General features: G+C 44.4%; 2 protein-coding genes across 17 annotated transcripts in view; one reads left to right on the top strand and one right to left on the bottom strand.

The window, feature by feature from the left end:
• PIGW (phosphatidylinositol glycan anchor biosynthesis class W) overlaps positions 1-9,881 on the bottom strand; it is a 41,966-nt gene extending 32,085 nt beyond the window's left edge. For 3 of the 15 annotated variants that reach the window (XM_088482426.1, XM_088482428.1, XM_088482431.1), the window contains exons 1-3: positions 9,383-9,758; positions 9,196-9,295; positions 9,004-9,060 (exon numbers count right to left, since the gene is read on the bottom strand). The gene's annotated coding sequence lies outside the window, so the exon portion shown is untranslated. The other 12 variants (XM_088482425.1, XM_088482429.1, XM_088482430.1 and 9 more) reach the window with 6 other exon arrangements.
• A 96-nt stretch (positions 9,882-9,977) lies between these two features.
• The window catches only part of MYO19 (myosin XIX), a 182,075-nt gene continuing 170,533 nt past the window's right edge, over positions 9,978-21,519 (top strand). Inside the window, exon 1 of one of the 2 annotated variants that reach the window (XM_088482423.1) lies at positions 9,978-10,109. In XM_088482423.1, the coding sequence (XP_088338549.1) occupies positions 10,001-10,109 (109 nt within the window). In that variant the 5' untranslated portion in view covers positions 9,978-10,000. The remainder of the gene's footprint in view (positions 10,110-21,519) is intronic. The other variant, XM_088482422.1, reaches the window with a different exon arrangement.

Here is a 21,519-nt window from a genome sequence, read left to right as displayed (position 1 = left end):
AATTGATGGATGTAGTACTTTCATTAAAAGTAAATTCTATATTTAAAACATTCTGGTTAAGATACGTATAAAAATCTTTTAAAAGTGTGCTCCCACCTCTCCATATAAAAAACACGTCATCTATATACCTGGACCAGTACACCAGGTTCGCTCCGAAGGGGTTGGCATTCCATATCATATTCTCCCATTGCCCCATAAACAAATTTGCATAACTCGGAGCGAACCTGGTGCCCATCGCAGTACCTACTTTCTGAAGGTAAAAGACGTTATTAAAAACGAAATAATTATTATATAAAATAAACTGGACTCCATCAATGATAAAATTTTGTAATTCTGAATCCAACGTGCTGTCTTTTAAGCTTGTCCTAATAGCTTTTATTCCGTCCTGGTGATCAATAATGGTATACAGGGACTTAACGTCACCTGTAACTGTGACGAAACCTTCTTCCCAATTGATGGTATTCAATTTATTTAGGAAGTCCTTTGTATCTTTAAGGTGGGACCGATTCTGTGTCACTAGTGGCTGAAGGTGGTAATCGATAAATTCAGATAAATTTGCTGTTATCAAATTGATTCCTGACACTATCGGTCGACCTGGAGGATTTACAGGATCTTTATGTACTTTGGGAAGTACGTAAATCACTGGAATGACTGGTTCTGTATTATACAGAAAGGCGAACTCTTTATCTGGTAACACTTTAGCAATTTTATATTTGTCTAATAATGATTTAAGTTTTTCCAAAATAGTTTGGGTGGGGTCTGCTCTGAGTTTGAAATATATACTCCTATCTTCTACTTGTCGCAGAACTTCTTCCTCATATGTATCCCTATTTAAAACTACCACCCCCCCGCCTTTATCGGCGGGCTTGATCACTATTTCGGTATTAGACTCTAGGTCTTTTAGTGCTTTACGTTCCTTAAAAGTCATATTAAATTTTGGTCTTTTCATGTCCACTGCTTGTATATCGTCATGAACTAATTTATAGAATGTCTCTATAAAGTTTCCTTTTATATATGATGGATTGAATACTGACTTGGGTCTGAAAGGTGTCACATCTTGTTCTAAATCCTCCACTTCATTGTCCTCTTTCATAAGAAAGAATTTTTTTATAGACAATTTACGAATAAACTTATTCAGATCTACAAATGTGGAGAATTTATTTAATAATATAGTGGGGGCATATTTCAATCCTTTGGCTAAGACAGCATTCTCCTCTTTAGATAATATATGGGTACTCAGGTTGAATATTTTGACTGTCCCGCTAGAGGTATTATTCCCTTGATTCTCTGCTGTCTCTGAAGATACTGTTATTGGGTTATTTCCCTTCTTTCTGCTAATATGGATCGCCCTCTTTTTCCTATATAATGATCTTTTTCTTTTTTTTGAATTCAGTCCTCTACAACCCCTCTTTCTCAAGGGCCTCATCTCGTGGGGTAATGCCTTACCTCCCTGGATAAAAAAGGTGGAGAAGTAAGGTATTTTTCTTCTGATAGATGAGAGTATCTGTTCTCCAATCTAAGGGGTTCCTTTCTATCATCCTTCCTTTCTAATATATTTTTGTTATTTCTCCATGGTGCAGATCTCCATGGGTATTGATTCCCGTTGTCATTATATATACAATCTCTCCTATTGTACAAATTATGGGGTTTCCAGAGATTTTTTGGATCTCTCCTCCGTTCCCCCAATGTATCTCTCCCTGTTTCTCCTTTCTCCACAGCTGGTTGGGGTTTATTTCTGAAAGAGTTATCATATAGCTCATCTTTATGATATCCATGCGGAGTGGTCCAATTTTGCGACTGACCGTTTCTTTTGTTTTCTGTGTATAATATTTGTTCTCTCTATAAAAGGTTTTACCTGAGGGCTATATGTTAGAGAATTCTTATCCCTATTGAATTTCTTAATCTTCCTTTCTATGAGAATTTTCTCATTTTTTTTAATATTTAATTCTATTCTTTTTTCATATTCTATATATTCTGGTGAACCAATAAAGGGTGATATTAATTCTTTGTAAGTGGCAATTTCCTCCTCCAACTGTATGAGGTCTTTCCTTCTATCTTTAATGATTAGTTGCATCAGAGAAAACAAGCAATTGGTTAGAATACTATTCCATTCTGCTCTAAAATTTTCACTTGCTGATGCAAATGACGCCACTTTGTTTATAATCAACCCCTTGGGAATCATCTGGTGGGCTACGTATTTCTCTAATGTCACCGTTTCCCACCAGATTTTATTTTCCCGTATCAAGATAGTTTCTAATTTTCTCATTATGTTCTGTAAATCCTCATCTATCAGGATCACAGAGTCATTGTCCTCTTTAAACATATTGTCCAATATGGACCGTCTCTTATCTCTGTATCCAAACATATATGCAGCACCGACTCCACTCAGGTGGGAGTGACACACAGGAATGAAACAAGATAGAAGAGCAAGTGTAATGCGCACAAAGTGAGCAGCAAGTCAATGTTCTCTATAAAAGGTGGTTCCCACACCTCCACCGCCAACAAGGTACAATACAATATAAAATTATAGTGATCATATAACCTGCGCTCCTATAAGAGCAGATGGTAATAGATAATCTGGGACTGCAGATCGAGATGAACTCTAGAATTGTAAGCTCTCACTGACACCTTTCAGACCCAAGTCAGTATTCAATCCATCATATATAAAAGGAAACTTTATAGAGACATTCTATAAATTAGTTCATGACGATATACAAGCAGTGGACATGAAAAGACCAAAATTTAATATGACTTTTAAGGAATGTAAAGCACTAAAAGACCTAGAGTCTAATACCGAAATAGTGATCAAGCCCGCCGATAAAGGCGGGGGGGGTGGTAGTTTTAAATAGGGATACATATGAGGAAGAAGTTCTGCGACAAGTAGAAGATAGGAGTATATATTACAAACTCAGAGCAGACCCCACCCAAACTATTTTGGAAAAACTTAAATCATTATTAGACAAATATAAAATTGCTAAAGTGTTACCAGATAAAGAGTTCGCCTTTCTGTATAATACAGAACCAGTCATTCCAGTGATTTACGTACTTCCCAAAGTACATAAAGATCCTGTAAATCCTCCAGGTCGACCGATAGTGTCAGGAATCAATTTGATAACAGCAAATTTATCTGAATTTATCGATTACCACCTTCAGCCACTAGTGACACAGAATCGGTCCCACCTTAAAGATACAAAGGACTTCCTAAATAAATTGAATACCATCAATTGGGAAGAAGGTATAGTCACGGTTACAGGTGACGTTAAGTCCCTGTATACCATTATTGATTACCAGGACGGAATAAAAGCTATTAGGACAAGCTTAAAAGACAGCACGTTGGATTCAGAATTACAAAATTTTATCATTGATGGAGTCCAGTTTATTTTATATAATAATTATTTCGTTTTTAATAACGTCTTTTACCTTCAGAAAGTAGGTACTGCGATGGGCACCAGGTTCGCTCCGAGTTATGCAAATTTGTTTATGGGGCAATGGGAGAATGATATGATATGGAATGCCAACCCCTTCGGGGCGAACCTGGTGTACTGGTCCAGGTATATAGATGACGTGTTTTTTATATGGAGAGGTGGGAGCACACTTTTAAAAGATTTTTATACGTATCTTAACCAGAATGTTTTAAATATAGAATTTACTTTTAATGAAAGTACTACATCCATCAATTTTTTAGATATTTTGATAGACGTGGCGGACAATTCATTGCACACTAAGAACTATTCGAAACCAACGGACTCCCATGCTTACATCGGAATAGACAGCTGTCATCACTCAAATTGGCTACACTCCATCCCGGGTAGTCAATTGAGGAGATTGAAACGCAACTGTAGTAAAGCAGAAATGTATGAAAAACAGTCAAATGCTATGCAGGTTAAGTTTGCAGCATCAGGTTATCCCTCCAATCTTATTATTAAAGCGAAGGAAGAGGTAGGGAAAATATCAAGGGAGGAATTACTGACAAATAACAGAAAAATAAATGAGAAACCTTCCGCTGTGGAATGGTCATTTATCACTTCCTACAGCAGTCAGCATAAATACATAGAAAAAACATTAAACAAACATTGGGGCATTTTATTAAAAGATGCTGTTTTAGGCTCCCACCTCCCAATGAAACCAAAATGCATTTACAGAAGGGCCCCTAACATAGGCTCCCGTTTAGTTAAAAGTGCCCTACCAAACATTTCTAAAAGAGGGGGCATCACCTCAAAGGGGTTCTATCGCTGTGGACTCTGTCTGGGGTGCAAAAGTATTAAGGGAGATGAACAGAATAAGACAACTGAAGTGACAATAAATGGAAAATGTTGTACCATTAGTGACTTTATTACATGCAGCACCAAGAGTGTTGTATATACAATTGAATGCAGCTGTAATTTATTCTATATAGGTAGAACATCTAGGCCCTTAAAGATTCGGATAGGCGAACACCTACGAAATATCCGCAAAGGGCTTGAAACGCATGCACTTTCCAATCATTTCAAACAAATACATAATTGCAACACTGCGGAGATTAAACGTTTTGTAGGTCTGAAGCATATAGCGGGTCATTGGCGAAGAAATGATTTAGCCAAGCAATTAGCCACAGCTGAAATGAAAAACATTTTTGACTGTGGTACTTTGACTCCGGGAGGCCTAAACCTTGACTTTGAAATCAAGTGGTTTTTATAATTTTTATAATATTTAATGTTGGTCTGCACCTTTCTTACCTCTTGAATGTTGCACTTTCTGTATCAAGCCCTCATGAGAAATTATAATGTTATATATACTTATAAAATAACGAGTATTAATTGTGATTCTTTATCTTTTTATTTGTCCATGATTTGGAATGTCTGGCATTCAATTTTAATCATAACAATGACGGAGCTAACATGAAGTGAGGAACTTATTGCTACTATCTCCATGACAGCAAATGAGGATTGTGCCATTGGTTATAAGAATATCCCGGATGTGATGTATCGGGAGGCCACTCTCCAGGAGACTATGCGATACAATCTGCTGCGGAGAATATCGGGTTGCCAAGGCAACACCGGAAGTGACGCGGGACAGTCATGTGGACGGCGCTGGCGCAGCAAAGGATCATGGACAATGTAGTTGATTTCTGTATAGAGATCAGCTGTGCCGGCGCCGATCCGATTGGACAGGGGTTTTTTTTAAGGGATAGGAAATTAGAAACATGCACTCACCATTTCGAACTTACCTTGAAAAAGACTCCAGAACGGGGGTCGAAACGCGTCGGTAGAACGGGAACCTCGGCGGCTGACGGGGATCACGATTGACACGGACCCAGGCTGGGGAGCTGTATCACTGAAGTGACCGGGACTTCTACTGATGTTTTACACCACATGCTCCTTTCAAGCACGGATCCGGTAAACGTTACCTCTGTTGCCTCCTTGGGGATCCCTGTGTGATTGTTCATTCACTTGTTTTTATGTTTATACTTTATTAAACTGTACTTTACCATATGCATATATTTCTTTTCTGGGTACGCTGTGACTGGTCTTGAGAGCTTACAATTCCAGAGTTCATCTCGATCTGCAGTCCCAGATTATCTATTACCATCTGGTCTTATAGGAGCGCAGGTTATATGATCACTATAATTTTATATTGCATTGTACTCCATAGAGCTGGGTTTTATGGAAGCGTGGCCATAAAAAAGCCATTACTTAGTGATAAAAATAAGAAAATCCGATTTGAGTTTGCCAAAAGGCATGTAGGCGACTCCCCAAATGTATGGAGGAAGGTCCTCTGGTCAGATGAGACTAAAAGTTAACTTTTCAGCCACCAAGGAAAAGGTCTGGCGCAAACCCAATACATCCCATCACCCCTGGAACACCATCCCCACAGTGAAACATTGTGGTGGCAGCATCATGCTGTGGGGATGTTTTTCAGCAGCAGAGACTGGGAAAATGAGTTGAGTCGAGGGAAAGATGGATGCTGCTAGATATTCTTGAGCAAAACCTGTTTCAATCTGCCTGTGATTTGAGACTGGGACGGAGGTTCACCTTCCAGCAGGACAACGACCTGAAGCATACTGCTAAAGCAACACTCGAGTGGTTTAAGGTGAAACATTTCAAGGTGTTGGAATGGCCTAGTCAAAGCCCAGATCTCAATCCAATTGAGAATCTGTGGTCAGACTTGAAGATTGCTGTTCACAAGCGGAAACCATCCAACATGAAGGAGCTGGAGCAGTTTTGCCTTGAGGAAAGGGCAAAAATCCCAGGGGAATATGTAGCAAGCTCATAGAGACTTATCCAAAGCGACTTGCAGCTGTCAGTGCCGCAAAAGGTGGCTCGACAAAGTACTGACTTTAGAGGGGTGAATAGTTATGCACGCTGAAGTTTTCTGTTATGTTGTCCTAAATGTCACAATATAAAAAAACACAACTTCACAGTTGTAGGCATGTTCTGTGAATGAAATGATGCACACCTTCAAACAATCCATTCTAATTCCAGGTTGTGAGGCAACAAAACATGAAAAATGCAAAGGGGGTGAATACTTTTGCAAGGCACTGTGTGTGTGTGTGTGTAATATATATATATATATACATACATACATACACACACACACACACACACAGCTCAGAGACTACATATAGAGTAGCAGGTGTATTTTTTAGGTTTTTTAAATCTTTACTTTAGAGACACCAAAATATACTAGTACCTATTTACATGTACCCCAAATTTAACTACAGTACATATTTTTCTCAAAAAACAGTGCTGTCATTTTTCCACACTTAAGCAAATATGCATATAACAGGCCTTTGACTAAATATAAGATCACTAAAGAGCTTTTATTAGGGCTATTTTATTCTCTTCTATATTAATTCCCAGGGTCAGTTAATCTTTTTATGGCGTACAGACTGATTTCCCGAAAATATGCTGACCTTTTCACTAGTTATGCTATCAACTACAGTCGCTTATCCGCGTTTTCGCCTGTTTTGGAATTGAATATGGCGAAAAGTGGGCATGCACCAGTGGCGGATCCAGGGGGGGGGCGCACGATTGGAGTGATCGCCCCCCTTGCACACTGCTGCCTTCAATGCGACTGACTGGACGCACACTGTCCCGGCAGTCTGATTCGGTTTGTGTAACCCCCGCTGAGCCTGCCTGCTGGAGCATCTCAAAGGGCAGAGCGCCGGGTTGGCCGGGGGGCAGGAGGACTTGTGCCCCACCATAGAAACCGGTAGTCTGGGACTGTGATCGCGGCCACGAGCCTGCGGTCGCATGATCTTTATGGGCAGCTACACCCTAGATCTCCGTCACTGTGTTGTTTCCTGGTGTTTGGCCCCTCCCACGGGGCCAGCCACCAATCAGCTACATTCTTTTTCAGGCCCGCCCTTCCTGTTCTGTCCCCCGTCTTACCTATCTTTTCTCCTCTCTGACTGGCGGCTCCTGTCGCTGGTATGTCACAGTGACACACAGGCTGCTCACTTCACCATGGCACTGGCAGCAGCTACTGATGGTAGGAATGTCCCAAGATTCCTCTCCTGGCAACATTTTGTAACTTTCATTATTAAGCAAACTATTCATTATATATTTATTATATTGTACTTCATATAAATGCCTTTTATATAGAGGCCTATTTATCAACAAATACTTGCGGTATATCCCCGAAAACACCCATTTTCAGGGGTACCAGCAAATATTAAGTACCACCCAGATGTATGTACGTGTAGATATCAAATATGGCTGTCTGCTTTATAAAGATCGTGGCGTGCGGTCGCCTCTCTCATTCTGCCCAAAAGTGATTTTCATGCCTGTGCGGCCGTATCAACCTTTTTAGCTGACTATGGGCCTGATTCAGACCCACTCGCGAGCGGCTGTCCGCTCGCAAGTGGGTCGATGTTATGGACTGAGCATGCGCACGACGGAGGGAGCTCCGTCGTGCGCATGCGCCAGACGCGACGAGCGAAGGAAAGTCCTTCGCTCGTTGTGTCCGATCAAAGGGGGCGTGCTGTCAATGTTGATTGACAGCACGCCCCCTTTGGTGGGCGTGCCTCCCTGCCGGGGGCGTTCCCACGGGAACGCCTCCCGTCAGGAGCCGGCCCACTGACATCACTAGTGATGTCAGTGGGAGTGATTTTGGCTCTGATAGAGCCAAAATCACTCCGGAGCTTGCGGTTGAAAACCTCAACCGCAGGCTCCGGCTCGCAATTTCGATGGTCGCGATGGTCTCGACCATCGCGGCCATCACAATGCACACTCGTATAGCCTGTGGGTGGTGACCCACAGCTATACGAGCGTCCAGGAGGACGCTCCATGAAAATGGAGCCCGGCCCTCATTCAGAGCGTGCGCTCTGCTCAGAGCGTACGGCTCTGAATGAGGGCCTATGTCGAATGCTTTCTATAGGGGCTTCTTAATTACCATATATACTAAGCTCTGTTATGCTTCGCATTCCGGAGCTTGGCCCCAGTAACAAGTGCCATCTCCAGATGGCGCTACCATTTTGGCCTATAAACCACATTTTTCAAGTTACAGGGAGAGGGTGCTGTGGGATCTCTCCCAGCAATGGGCACTCGAATCTGTGTGATCAGCAGACCGCGTAGTGTAGTAGCATGGAAGGGTCCCGAGGGAGAAGGAAAATGACCGCATTAGTGAGCACTTCACTTCTAACACAGCACAGGGGTGAGCTTTTATCTGAGCCCGTCTCTGTGTGTTTATTACTTAAGTTTGCCAAGGGTCCAAAGGATATAATTCTGTAGTGGCTTAATAGTAAGTGCAGTACAATACGGGCAGTGAGAATTAAACTAGAGGTGTAGGAAAACATTTAATCAGAAGGGGAGTTGTTAATTTGATTAAGATCAGACTATGGATTGTTAGTGGTAATAGAAGAGTGGTAAATTAATTGAGTCGGGAATGGAAATGGGAGGAGTCGGGACTAAACAGTTAACCAGCCCCCCTAAAAGATAAGTCTAGATCCACCACTGGGACGCACATGGAGAAAACATTGCGTCCAAACAGAGGCGAAAACATTGCACTTTTCACTGACCTCACCTTTTCGCGGCTAATTGAATCCGCCCCTTAGGGGATTATTCTACATACATCAGGAATCTGAAATTAATCAGCAAATATTATTACAGGAGTTAGCGCAAATAGGCTTTTACTATTGTAACTAATAGATTTTTCTGAAACAACATGGCAGCTCAACTTTAAAATACAAAACAAATTACAATAAGTGACAACCACCTTCCGAGAACCGGTCATGTAGGGGCTTGTACTGCTGCACTCAGGACGGTGGGATGAGACATGAGTCTGCTGCTGATGGCGAGTGTGCAGCTGGGGGGGTCTGTGCAAGAAAGGTAAAACCCATTTTTGCAATGAGATAAATGTTACATTATTTATTATACGATAATGTGACTCACATAAATCTTACCTCTACGCAATCGAATCTCACAGTTTAAGCAGTAGCTGCAGGTGATAGTGTACGCGCCCAAACGAGTTCCAGAGACAACACCCTCCCTCCCCTCCCCCATCTCAACTACAAGTTGCGCGTCGTAACATCTGGAATGAGATAAATAATCTCAGAGTCTAGGCGTCAGCTCAGTCACTGATTACACAGCCCGTGTGATGTATACAGCGTATACTATATACATATATAACCATCACACAACTAGCTCAGGGAGGATACTACATATAGAGTATCGCCACGCTTCTGGCTCGGTGGCTTGCTTCAAGGTTATATTCCCCCTCTATGCCCACTTGGGTGGTAGTGAATGACACTGGCTGATGACGTAAGGGTCCTCTCCGTGAAGACATTACCATAGTAAAGTAGGGTAGCTGCTACTATTTTCCTCTACTTCCGGGTCGGGGTCGGCGGCGGCGGCGGCGGCGGCTACTGCTTGTGGAAAGATTGAATGAAATGAATGCCTGACAGCCTGGAATGCAGGTGATGACGCTGACCAATCGCAGCTCTACACTAGCAGTGCGCGGCAGGCGCAGGGCGGGACCTCAGCTGGCGGTGTCTCCGCCCCTTGTCCTTCAGGCTCTTGCTATGCAGGTGGCAGACTGGCAGCGCTGCTTCCCTGATTCCCTGATTCCCGTCAGTCTTCATCATGAACGGCGCTGTGTACGGTCAGGGCACAGCAGGGGAGAGACCGCTGGTAAGTCACCAGGATGGTCCCCTTTGGTACGGCTCAGTGCCTGCCTTCTTACTAAGGGGGTACGATGCCAGCATCACAGTGCAGAGCAGACTGTATGCCACAGACACATTTTGTTGAATAGTACAATTCTCGAAGTGTAATCTGAGCTTTGGCAAATATGTGCAGTTTTTGATGGTGTTGGTGTTACTTGGCAGTGGATACGGGTACAGTCGTCACTTTATAATGCCTTAATATGTCTTTGTAGCAGGCACTATATCGCTCATTGTTTTAATTTTCTCAAAAAGCATTAAATTAGGAGCACATTAGTAATAGTGCGTTTATATTATATATTTTTTAAGTACCCTTGAGATAAAATAATGCTGATCTTGATAAATGTTGCATTAATGCCTCACTCTTTGTTGAATATGCACTTGGCATGCAGTTAGATCTGGTTCTTTGGTCCCTCCCAATGGCGAGGTAAACTGAAAGCACCCCATTGACCTCAGTACATTTAATTAGCGGTAAGTGCATTGAATTGATAAGGCAGCATTTGGAAAGCAGTATTGCTCCTGAATGTAATACTCCTTCTCCACTGCCTTAAAAACCCGGGTTATTGCTGTGTCAACCTGGGTCGCGGCTCAGTGGAAAAGGGTCCTAGAGTAAAAAATCCCCGGTAGATTGACCCGTATTTCTTACCGGGTCTCTAGCAGGGTTTTACATGGGAAAAACCTGTGCCACGCTCAGTGTAAACGGGTAACCTGGGTCATTCGACCCGGGACTCGTTTACAGCATTGGTGATTTGGTGGTATTCAGAAGCTGTATGTGACAGCTGTCAACAGGGAGAGAGAAATGACAGCCTCCCCGTATGGTCTGGACCGTTAAGGTTTTTACCCCATCCCCACTTCATACGGGGAGGCTGTAACCTCTCCCCGGTGATAGCTGTCACAGACAGCTTCCGAATGACACCCTCCTTGGAATAGACCTCCTCCCCTGGTTGCCGGTCCGCATCGGTCTGGCGTTCAGGGGAGATCTAGAGTTTCCGGCGCTTGGTGAAGACATCATCTCCAAGCTCCGGCACTGCTCCCATGTGCAGTGTGAACTACGCCGATCTGGGATATTCCCATATTGGCGCCGCAGTGGAAGTGGGATAAATCCTGGGTATGACCTGGCTTGGAACAGTGGCCCTGATTCAGAGCCGGACGCTCTGACAGAGCGCTCGCTCTAATTTTTTTTTTAGAACGGCCTCCTGGCCGCTCGCATAGCTTTGGGTGACCACCCACAGCTTTAGCGAGCGGCCAGGAAGATGGTCGCGCTGGTCAAAACCATCGCGACCATCGGGTTTGCGACGAGACCCTTGTGGTAGGGTCTCGTTGCCGCAAGAAACAGAGCCGAAATCTCTCCCACTGACATCACTCGTGATGTCAATGGGGCCGCCCCCAAACGGAGGCGTTCACATGGGAACGCCTCCGTTTGGGTAGCCACTCCCCCGGCCCGCCCACCAAAGGGGGCGTGCTGTCACTCAACATCGACAGCACGCCCCCTTTGGTACGAGACCCGGAGCGACGGAGTGCCCGTCGCTATCCGTGTCTCGCGCATGCGCATGACTGAGCCAGCTCTGTAGTACGCATGCGCTCTGGGCCACCATCGACCCGGTTGCGAGCGCTCAGCGCTTGCGACCGGGTCTGAATCAGGCCCAGAGTTCCAAATCTTGGTTCAGACCCGGAATTTTGGTGGAAAAGAGGTAGAAGAATCTCCACAATTATCTATGTAGTCATTGGGACCAATGCGTTACATTATTACCAGGGCTGTCTTAACATCATTGTAAGCCCTGGGCAAAGCAATGCACTGTGGCCCCTACCCACCCTTTCACTGGAATAAAAATGTAATGGACAATAAAATCAAACCTTTAGATCTGTTGGTACTTTCAACAGAATCATTGTTTAAACATAAAAAAACATGATGTAAAGCAAGGATGAATCAACAGAAACATTTTACCATTATAAGCCTTGAAAAACATACATTTCTACATATCAATGATAACTGCAGCCCATACATATACACATGCATACAGCAGTGGCATAACTAGGGTATTTGGAGCCCAGGGCAAGTAAAAAAATGTGGGAGTGGCCATATGCCACAAGGGGTGTGGTCACTGAAAAATGAGGGTGTGTCAACATGACACTTGTCACTCTGGGAACATTTATTTCCATTCCATATGCACCTTATTGCCCCCAGTAGTAGTGTCCCTCTTGCAATGCCCACTGTAGTAGTGCCCTTTATGCAATGTCCCCAGTAGTGCACCCTTATACAGTGCCCCATATAAAGTGCGCCTCTAATGCAGTGCTCCCAGTAATGGTCCCCCTATGTAGTGCCCCCTATATAATATTCATTAAAGAACTAGTTTACATTATGATTTTTTTTTTAAGGGATGGGTGGTGCTCTTAGAGAGCCCTCTAAATTCCTGATTACCTATTAATAATTATAATAGTAGAGCTCCTTTAGTGCCCCCTTTAGAGCCCACAGTGCCCCTGTAGTGCCCCCTTTATAGCCCCTATAGTGCCGCCTGGTTGAGCCCCTGTTGTGTCCCCTAGTAGAGCCCACAGTGCCCCCTGTTGTACCCCCTTTAGTGCCGCTTGGTTGAGCCCCCGTTGTGTTCCCTGGTTGAGCCCCCGTTGTGTCCTCTGGTAGATCCCCCTGATAGAGCCCCCTTCAGTGCCCCCTAGTAAAGCCCACAGTGTCCCTGTTGTACCCCCCTTTAAAGCCCCTTAAGAGCCCAGTGCCCCTGTAGTGCCCCTTTTTTAGTGCCCCCTGCTTGAGCCTCCTTTAGTGCCCCTTGATAGAGCCAACAGTGCCCCTGTTGTGCCCACAGTCCCCCTGTTGTGCCCTCTTAGTGCACCATAGACAGGGCCCCCCGCTCCCCCCAATGAGGGCCCCCCCTTCCTCCCCTCATGCCAAATTTACGGGGGTGCGCTCCTACCAGCGGGCACCCCCTCTCACTGACAGTCTCAGCTTGGGGTCCGCAGCCGCACGCGCTCACTGACTAGCAGAGGAGCAGGCAGAGAAGATGCTCCCGGCACGGGCAGCTGCGGACTCCCAGCCGAGGTCAGTGAGAGGTAAGGAGGGGGATGTAGTAGTGGGCACTGGCGGGTGCGGGGCACCTGGACAGTCTGAGCGGGCCGCGGGTGCTTGCTGGCCGGAGCGGGCGGGCCGCAGGTGTTCTCTGGTCGGAGCGGGCAGGCCGCAGGTGTCCTCACTGGTAGGAGCGGGGCAGTGGACAGTAGGAGCGGGCGGGCCCTGACTGCCGCACTACCTACCCCCCCCACCGCACTATAAACCCCAACAAAAACAACCCCCCCCCCCCTGCTATTAAACTTTACTTACCTTATTTATTTGGCAAAACTGCGTTGTCCCCTGGTGCTCTGTGGCTTCTGCTGCTGACTGCTCCTCTCCTGGGAATGGTTCCGGGAAACAGGAACAGGGGTGTGGCTTCCATAAATTATCGTTTGTTCGTCCATCGTTCTTCGATTACCGCTTATAAACTGACAGATATTTCTAATATCTGTCAGCAATAAGCGATAATTGACCAACATGCTGGAGAGACAAAATTTATCTGCAACGGGAGTGCGCATTTACATCGTTCAGAGCCTATCCATTAGCAGATAAATTTGAAAGATGAACGATAAATCGTTCATCTTTCAAATTTATTTGCTAATGGATAGGTCCCTTAAAATTGAACTTTTCGGCCACCAAGGAAAACGCTATGTCTGGCGCAATCCCAACACATCCCATCACCCCAAGAACACCATCCCCACAGTGAAATGTGGTGGCAGCATCATACTGTGGGGATGTTTTTCAGCAGCATGGACTGGGAAACTGATTCGAGTCGAGGGAAAGATGGATGGTGCTAAATACTGGGATATTCTTGAGCAAAACCTGTTTCAGTCTGCCTGTGATTTGAGACTGGGACGGAGGTTCACCTTCCAGCAGGACATTGACCCGAAGCATACTGCTAAAGCAACACCCGAGTGGTTTAAGGGCAAACATGTGTTGGAATGGCCTAGTCAAAGCCCAGATCTCAATCCAATTGAGAATCTATGGTCAGACATTGCTGTTCATAAGCGGAAACCATCCAACATGAAGGAGCTGGAGCAGTTTTCCCTTGAGGAATGGGCAAAAATCCCAGGGGCAAGATGTGGCAAGCTCATAGAGACTTATCCAAAGCGACTTGCAGCTGTAATTGCCGCAAAAGGTGGCTCGACAAAGTACTGACTTTAGGGGGGTGAATAGTTATGCACGCTGAAGTTTTCTGTTATGTTATCCTAAATGTTGTTTGATTCACAATATAAAAAAACAACTTCACAGTTGTATGCATGTTCTATGAATGAAATGATGCACACCTTCAAACAATCCATTTTAATTCCAGGTTGTGAGGCAACAAGACATGAAAAATGCAAAGGGGGGGGGGGGGTGTGAATACTTTTGCAACGATATATATATATATAATTTTATATTAGTGGCAGTATCACCAGAGATGGTTCTGGTGAACAGCAGATTCTGTGTGTGGCAGGAGAGACACTGGGCCTTATTCAGAACCGATTGCAAGCGCTGAGCGCTCGCAACCGGGTCGATGTTTGCCCACTGGGCATGCGCACGTCGGAGCCGGCTCCGACATGTTCGAGACCCGGCTAGCGACGGGCGCTTGGTCGTTGCGCGTCTCGTACCAAAGGGGGCGAGCTGTCGATGGTGATTGACAGCTCACCCCATTTGGTAGGCGGACAGGGGGGGTGGCCGGCCAAACGGAGGCGTTCCCGACGATCGATCAGAGCAGGAAGCTCCCAGGGGCTTGCTCTTGCCGAGACCCAACCTTAGGGTCTTGTCGCAAGCCCCGATGGTCGCGATGGTCCTGACCATCGCGACCATCAACCTGGTCGCTCATTAGAGCTGTGGGTGGCAGCTTAGCTAGCGACCAGGAGGCCGCACTTCACACCACAAACGGCCGCCCTCATTCAGAGCGACCGCTTGTATCTAGCGATCGACTCTGAATGAGGGCCACTGTCCTTGTGAGAGGCAGCAGCCAACAAGCTAAGGAAGCTATACCAGGCCAGGAGGCCAGTGTCCAGTCCTGGACCACCAACCTCAGAGGCTCTGAGAGACTTTCATTCAGATTAGCTGCTTCTGTAGAGAGGGTTCAAGAAGTGAGCTAGTGCCCTAAGAGAGGGCTAGGCGTTTATTGTTTTCTATTTCTGTTTACTGGTTTCCATGCTGGAAGTAAAGCACCATTTTCATTTATTTTTACTGGAACACAATGTGTGGACTCTTAATTTTGCACCTAATCACAGCACCACTGACTCTAATCTACCGCGCTAATAACCCCACAACATCACAATATGTATATATAAAAATCTCACACATGTATGGAATATCCAGCAGGGATAAAATTTCACGAACCGTCTTATTGCAAAGGTGCCATCCTTTTACAGTATCATGCTTGAAATCACGGAGCTCTTCATTTTGTATCACAAATGTTTTCAAATGGAGACTGCATGGCTAGGTAAACACCTAAACACATACATATATATATATATATATATATATATATATATATATATATACATATACAGTCACACATATACACATACATACAGTCACACACCTAAACACATACTGTACATATATACAGTCACACTTGTACTCAAACATACAGTCATTTGGGGGACATGTACTAAGCTCTGGAAAGTGATAAATTGGAGAGTGATAAACTACCAGCCACTCAGCTCCGAACTGTCATGTTACAGGCTGTGTTTGAAAAATTACAGTTAGGAGCTGAATGGTTGGTAGTTTATCACTCTCCAATTTATCACTTTCCAGAGTTTAGTATATCTGCCCCATACTGTACATATATATACAGTCATACACATGCACACATAGAGAAACAGTTATACACATACACTGTATGGACTAGAAATTTGGGAAAGATGTTTAAAAAAATCAATAACAGGAATGGCTGATATTAACATATCATTTAATTTAATGTGAACAATGCATTCACATACACAACTCACAATAAAAAAGTCCCTAGAGGAGGGGACGAAACACGTTGATCGAATCCAAGCTACTGGCTATTTTTAACTATATACAGCCTGCTATTTGGGCACGTTCCTATTTACGTGGATAAAGCCGCTCCTACTGGTGAACGAGCTTATTACTTTTAAAAAGTCTAACACAGCTGTGCTGTCAGAGCTGGTTCCTAACCAAGGTAATACAGCGCTCAGGACCCAGACCACTGCGAACGATTCCTCGGTCACCCATTCCGGCTGCAGTCCAACCGGTCAACTGTCATCAGAGGTGCGCATGTTTCTCCAGCTGGAAGGCTGACACACTGTAATCTAATCCGCCGCTCACACATGCACACAGGATGAGTGCAACACATATACCATTTAACGTGCAGGCAGTGTTGCTTTATCACAAGCTACATTTGTAACATTAACAATCACTGGGATTTCATGTGAGAACAGTGTTTTGGACACAATTAGGACTTGCTATATGTTAAGAGACGAATTGGATTATCTCTATAGAGACTTTTAATTCTGAAAGAGACACTGTAATATAGGAGTCCCCCAATATTGAAACATTTGTATATGAAGATCTAAAGGTGCATATCCATTAGATGATGCAGGGACGAGGGCACATCAATCATCCCTGAACATGGCCAACCTGACGACGGTCGTCAGGTTGACCGTCATGTTCAGGCGATGATAGATGCTAAAAACAACCAGCGGGCACGCGCATCGCTGGTCGTTTTTAACATTTAAATGCTTGAATTGCAGGTGATTACTAAGCTCAGCTTAATCGCTTAGTGGATACGCACCTTAACACTTTTTTAACTAATTGTATGTTGCCCTTATTGTGAGTTGTGTATGTTAATGCATTGTTTACATTAAATTAAATGATATGTTAACATCAGTCATTTCTCTATTATTATTATTATTATTATTGATTTTTTTAAAACATATTTTCCTAGTGTCAGTCCCCGCTGGCATGGTCTGTTTCCCATATTTCTAGTTAATTTATCCTTGTTTTTGGACTTCTGGCAATATGTCCTCAAATAGAAAAGCTGCAGGAGGGGCTTTTATACAAAATTATATAATATCCTTTTCTATACACTGTGCATGTGCATGTTTGTTTTAGTGTTTTTTACATTTGTTTATATCCTATTGAGTAAATCCGAATTTGTGATTGTTTAGCGCCGGGTTTTAGGGTGTTATACATCCTGTGTGTATAACCATATACTACAATCCGGTGCATAAATATTGGGACATTGACAGTATTTTCATATTTTGGCCTCTATTCACCACCACAATGGCTTTGAAATGAAACAAACAAGATGTGCTTTAACTGCAGACTTTCAGATTTAATTTGAGGGTAATTACATCCAAGTCAGGTGAACGGTGTAGGAATTACAACGGTTTCTATATGTGTCTCCCACTTTTTAAGGGGCCAAAAGTAATGGGACAAACTAAACAATCCTAAATATAACTTTCACTTTTTAATACTTTGTTGCAGATCCTTTGCAGGCAATTACAGCCTGAAGTCTGGAACGCATAGACATCACCAGACGCTGGGTTTCATCCCTGGTGATGCTCTGCCAGGCCTCTACTGCAAATGTCTTCAGTTCCTGCTTGTTCTTGGGGCATTTTCCCTTCAGTTTTGTCTTCATCAAGTGAAATGCATGCTCAATCGGATTCTGGTCAGGGGATTGACTTGGCCATTGCATAACATTCCACTTTTTAGCCTTAAAAACTCTTTGGTTGCTTTTGCAGTATGCTTTGGGTCATTGTCCATCTGCACTGTGAAGCGCCGTCCAATGAGTTCTGAAGCACTGAATATGAGCATTTAATATTGCCCGAAACAATTCAGAATTCATTCTGCTGCTTTTGTCAGCAGTCACATCATCAATAAATACAAGGGAACTATTGGCAGCCATACATGCCCACGCCATGACACTACCACCACCATGCTTCACTGATGAGGTGGTATGTTTTGGATCATGAGCAGTTCCTTTCCTTTTCCATACTCTTCTCTTCCCATCATGCTGGTACAAGTTGATCTTTGTCTCATCTGTCCATAGGATGTTGTTCCAGAACTGTAATGGCTTTTTTAGATGTTGTTTGGCAAACTCTAATCTGGTTTTCCTTGTTTTGTGGCTCACCAATTCCTACACCGTCCACCTGATTTGGATGTAATTACCCTCAAATTAAATCTGAAAGTCTGCAGTTAAAGCACATCTTGTTTGTTTCATTTCAAAGCCATTGGGGTGGTGAATAGAGGCCAAAATATGAAAATTCTGTCAATGTCCCAATATTTATGCACCTTACTGTATATGGACCAAAGTATTCGGCCACACCTGTTAATTATTGAATTGAGGTGGTTGCCACAGGGGTATAAAATCAAGCACCTAGCCATGCAGTCTCCCATTTGAAAACATTTGTGATACAAAATGAAGAGCTCAGTGATTTCAAGCGTGGTACTGTAATAGGATGCCACTTTTGCAATAAGACGGATCGTGAAATGTTATCCCTACTGGATATTAACTGGTCAACTGTAAGTGATATTAGAAAGTGGAAGCTTTTAGGAACAACAGCAACTCAGCCATGAAGCGGAAGACCACGTAAAATCAGAGCGTGGTCAACGTCTGCTAAGGCGCATGGTGCTTAAAAGTCGCCAACACTCTGCTGATTCCATAGCTGAAGAGTTCCAAACTTTCATTGGCATTAATGTAAGCACAAAAACTGCATAACGGGAGCTTAATGGAATGGGTTTCCATTGCCGAGCAGCTGCATGCAAGACTCACAACACCAAGTCCAATGCCAGGCGTTGGATGGAGTACTGTGGTGCAGTGGAAAGGTGTTCTGTGGAGTGACAAATCATGCTTCTCTTTTTGGCAGTCAGATGGGCGAGTCTGGGTTTGGCCGATGCCAGGAGAACGTTTCCTGCCTGACTGCATTGTGCCAACTGTGAAATTTGGTGCAGGATGGATAATGGCATGGGGCTGTTTTTTTAGGGTTTGGACTAGGCCCCTTATCTCCAGTGATGGGAATCTTAATGCTTCAGACATTTTGGACAATGCTATGCTTCCAACTTTGTGGCAACAGTTTGGGGGAAGGCCTTTTTTATTCCAATATGACTGTGCCCCAGTGCACAAAGCAAGGACTAAAAAGACATGGTTTGATGAGTTCGTTGTGGAAGAACTTGACTGGCCCGCACAGAGCCCTGACCTCAACCCCATCAAGCACGTTTGGGATGAACTGCAATGGAGATTGCGAGCCAGGCCTTCTCGTCCAACATTATTGCCTGACCTCATAAATGCTCAACAGAATGAATGGGCATAAATTCCCATAAACGCTCCAAAATCTTGTGGTAAGCCTTCCAAGCAGAGTGGAAGCTGTTACTGCTGCAAAAGGGGGACCAACTCCATGTTAAAGTATATGTATGCACAGTCCCTGTTGGTGTAATGGTCAGGTGTCCATATAGTGTACATATATACAGTCACACACATGCACATATACAACAGCCACACACACGTGTGTGTGTGTGTGTATGTATATATATATATATATATATAAATAAATATAGTCGCATACTTATACACATACATATAGACAGTGCCCCTGCCCTGATACCTTATTGGCTGACTGCTGGATAGTCTTTATCACCGCCGGCTCCTTACCTGTCTGGCTGAGGGGTCTGTAATTGTGCGCATGTGCAGGGTTGCAGTCCTGTGCATGTGCACAAATTAGCAAACTGACCGGCTTCTAGAGACTGCATCTGCTGCAACCCCTAGAAGCTGGTAAGGGCTGCAGTAATAACAAGGGAGTGGCTTCCCATTGGAAGCGCTCTCTGCTATTGCAGTCGGGACTGGCAGTCCCAGGGGGACAGGTCAGGTGTGAGCTTCCCTTTTTGAAGATCCTTTTGAAAACCCCTCACCCTGACACTGCCTGTTTGGCTGTGATGGGAGCACTTCCAATGTGATGTCACTGCTAGCCATTCCCAGCGGGTGGCAGATTTTACTCAGGTTATATTAGGTAAAATACGCCACTGGGGCTATATTTACTAAAGTGTGAGATATTAGAAGTAAAAATATTGCCTGTAGCAACCAATCAGATTCCACTTATTTATCTAGTACTTTTTAGGAGATAATAGCTAGAATCTGATTGGTTGCTATGAGTAATATCATCTTCTAAAAAACCCCACTTTAGTAAATATACCCCCTGGTCTTTATCACTCTGATTACTGGGTCTGCATAAGCTCTTCTCCATCATCTCTCCATCGCTGCTGCTGGCACAGTGCTGTGTAGACCCACCCCCTGCTCAGACTCCACCACCCTCTTCTCCAATTTGCAGTACAGTTCCTGCTCTGCACTGCAGTGGTACTTAAAGTATGGGGGGGCCCCCGAGAGAGTGGGGCACAGGGAAATGCACCCACTCAACCTTAATCTGGCTCTGTGGCTGCAGGTAGAGAATGCTGCCTAGCCGATCTGATTGTGTGTAATTCACAGTCAGAATGGCCAGGGAACATCTTTCTCTGCCAGCATCTCAGCCGGCTGCCCTATGCACGGAGCGAGCGGCTGCACATGCCATGTCGATGCCCGCGGTCCAGTCAACTCCAGCTTGAGGGCCCCTAGAATTGTGGGGCCCTGGGCAGCAGCCCAGTGTGCCCATATGTTAAGATGACCCTGAATATTACACCATTTTTGTGCACTGTAAATGCATATAAAAGAAAAAAATTATTGTAAGTTTGAACTAAGCCTCACTATTCCTTCCCAAACCACAGAGATGAAGAAAGTTGTATTAAAGTTGTACTTTCACATTTCTATAGATTCTAAGCTTGCTAACAGGGCCCTACCTGCCTGTCTATTAACCAGTCTTGTTTTATTACTGTTTTGTTCTCAAATGGGTAGCACAACAGAATATGATGGTGTCAGGGCTTAAAGTAGTCCTAGAGAGGTGCTGGAACTCATCTTCCCTGTTGCAGCCTCACCCCACTGCCAGGGATGCAACTATTGTTGATTGATTTTAAATAAAAAAATATTGCCCCTTGAAAACAGTTCTTTAAAATATTGGCTACCTACATTGGTACTGAAAAACACATTGGAAGCGCCAGCCCTGAACACACTGCCACTAATAGCATGCACCGAAGTTGGCACTGGGGTGGACCCACTCCACTGGGTCATGCACTACTTGTACGACCTGGGCAGTGAGCGGTGTTTTTCCCATGGTGGGGTGGAGTGGGTAGTACATGACCCTGAGGGGGGGAAAAGTCCCGTTACAGCGTTCCCTGTGCCGGCTTCTGCGTCCCGCCTATGACTGCCACCATCCACATAGGTACACAGGAGAAAAAAGGGAACAATGACCGCAATGACTGGTTGGCTCAT

This window comes from Taudactylus pleione, unplaced genomic scaffold (assembly GCF_031769625.1).
Source record: "Taudactylus pleione unplaced genomic scaffold, aTauple2 ptg000288l, whole genome shotgun sequence".
NCBI classification, from domain to species: Eukaryota; Metazoa; Chordata; class Amphibia; order Anura; family Myobatrachidae; genus Taudactylus; species Taudactylus pleione.
This window is presented reverse-complemented; position numbering and strand designations above follow the sequence as displayed.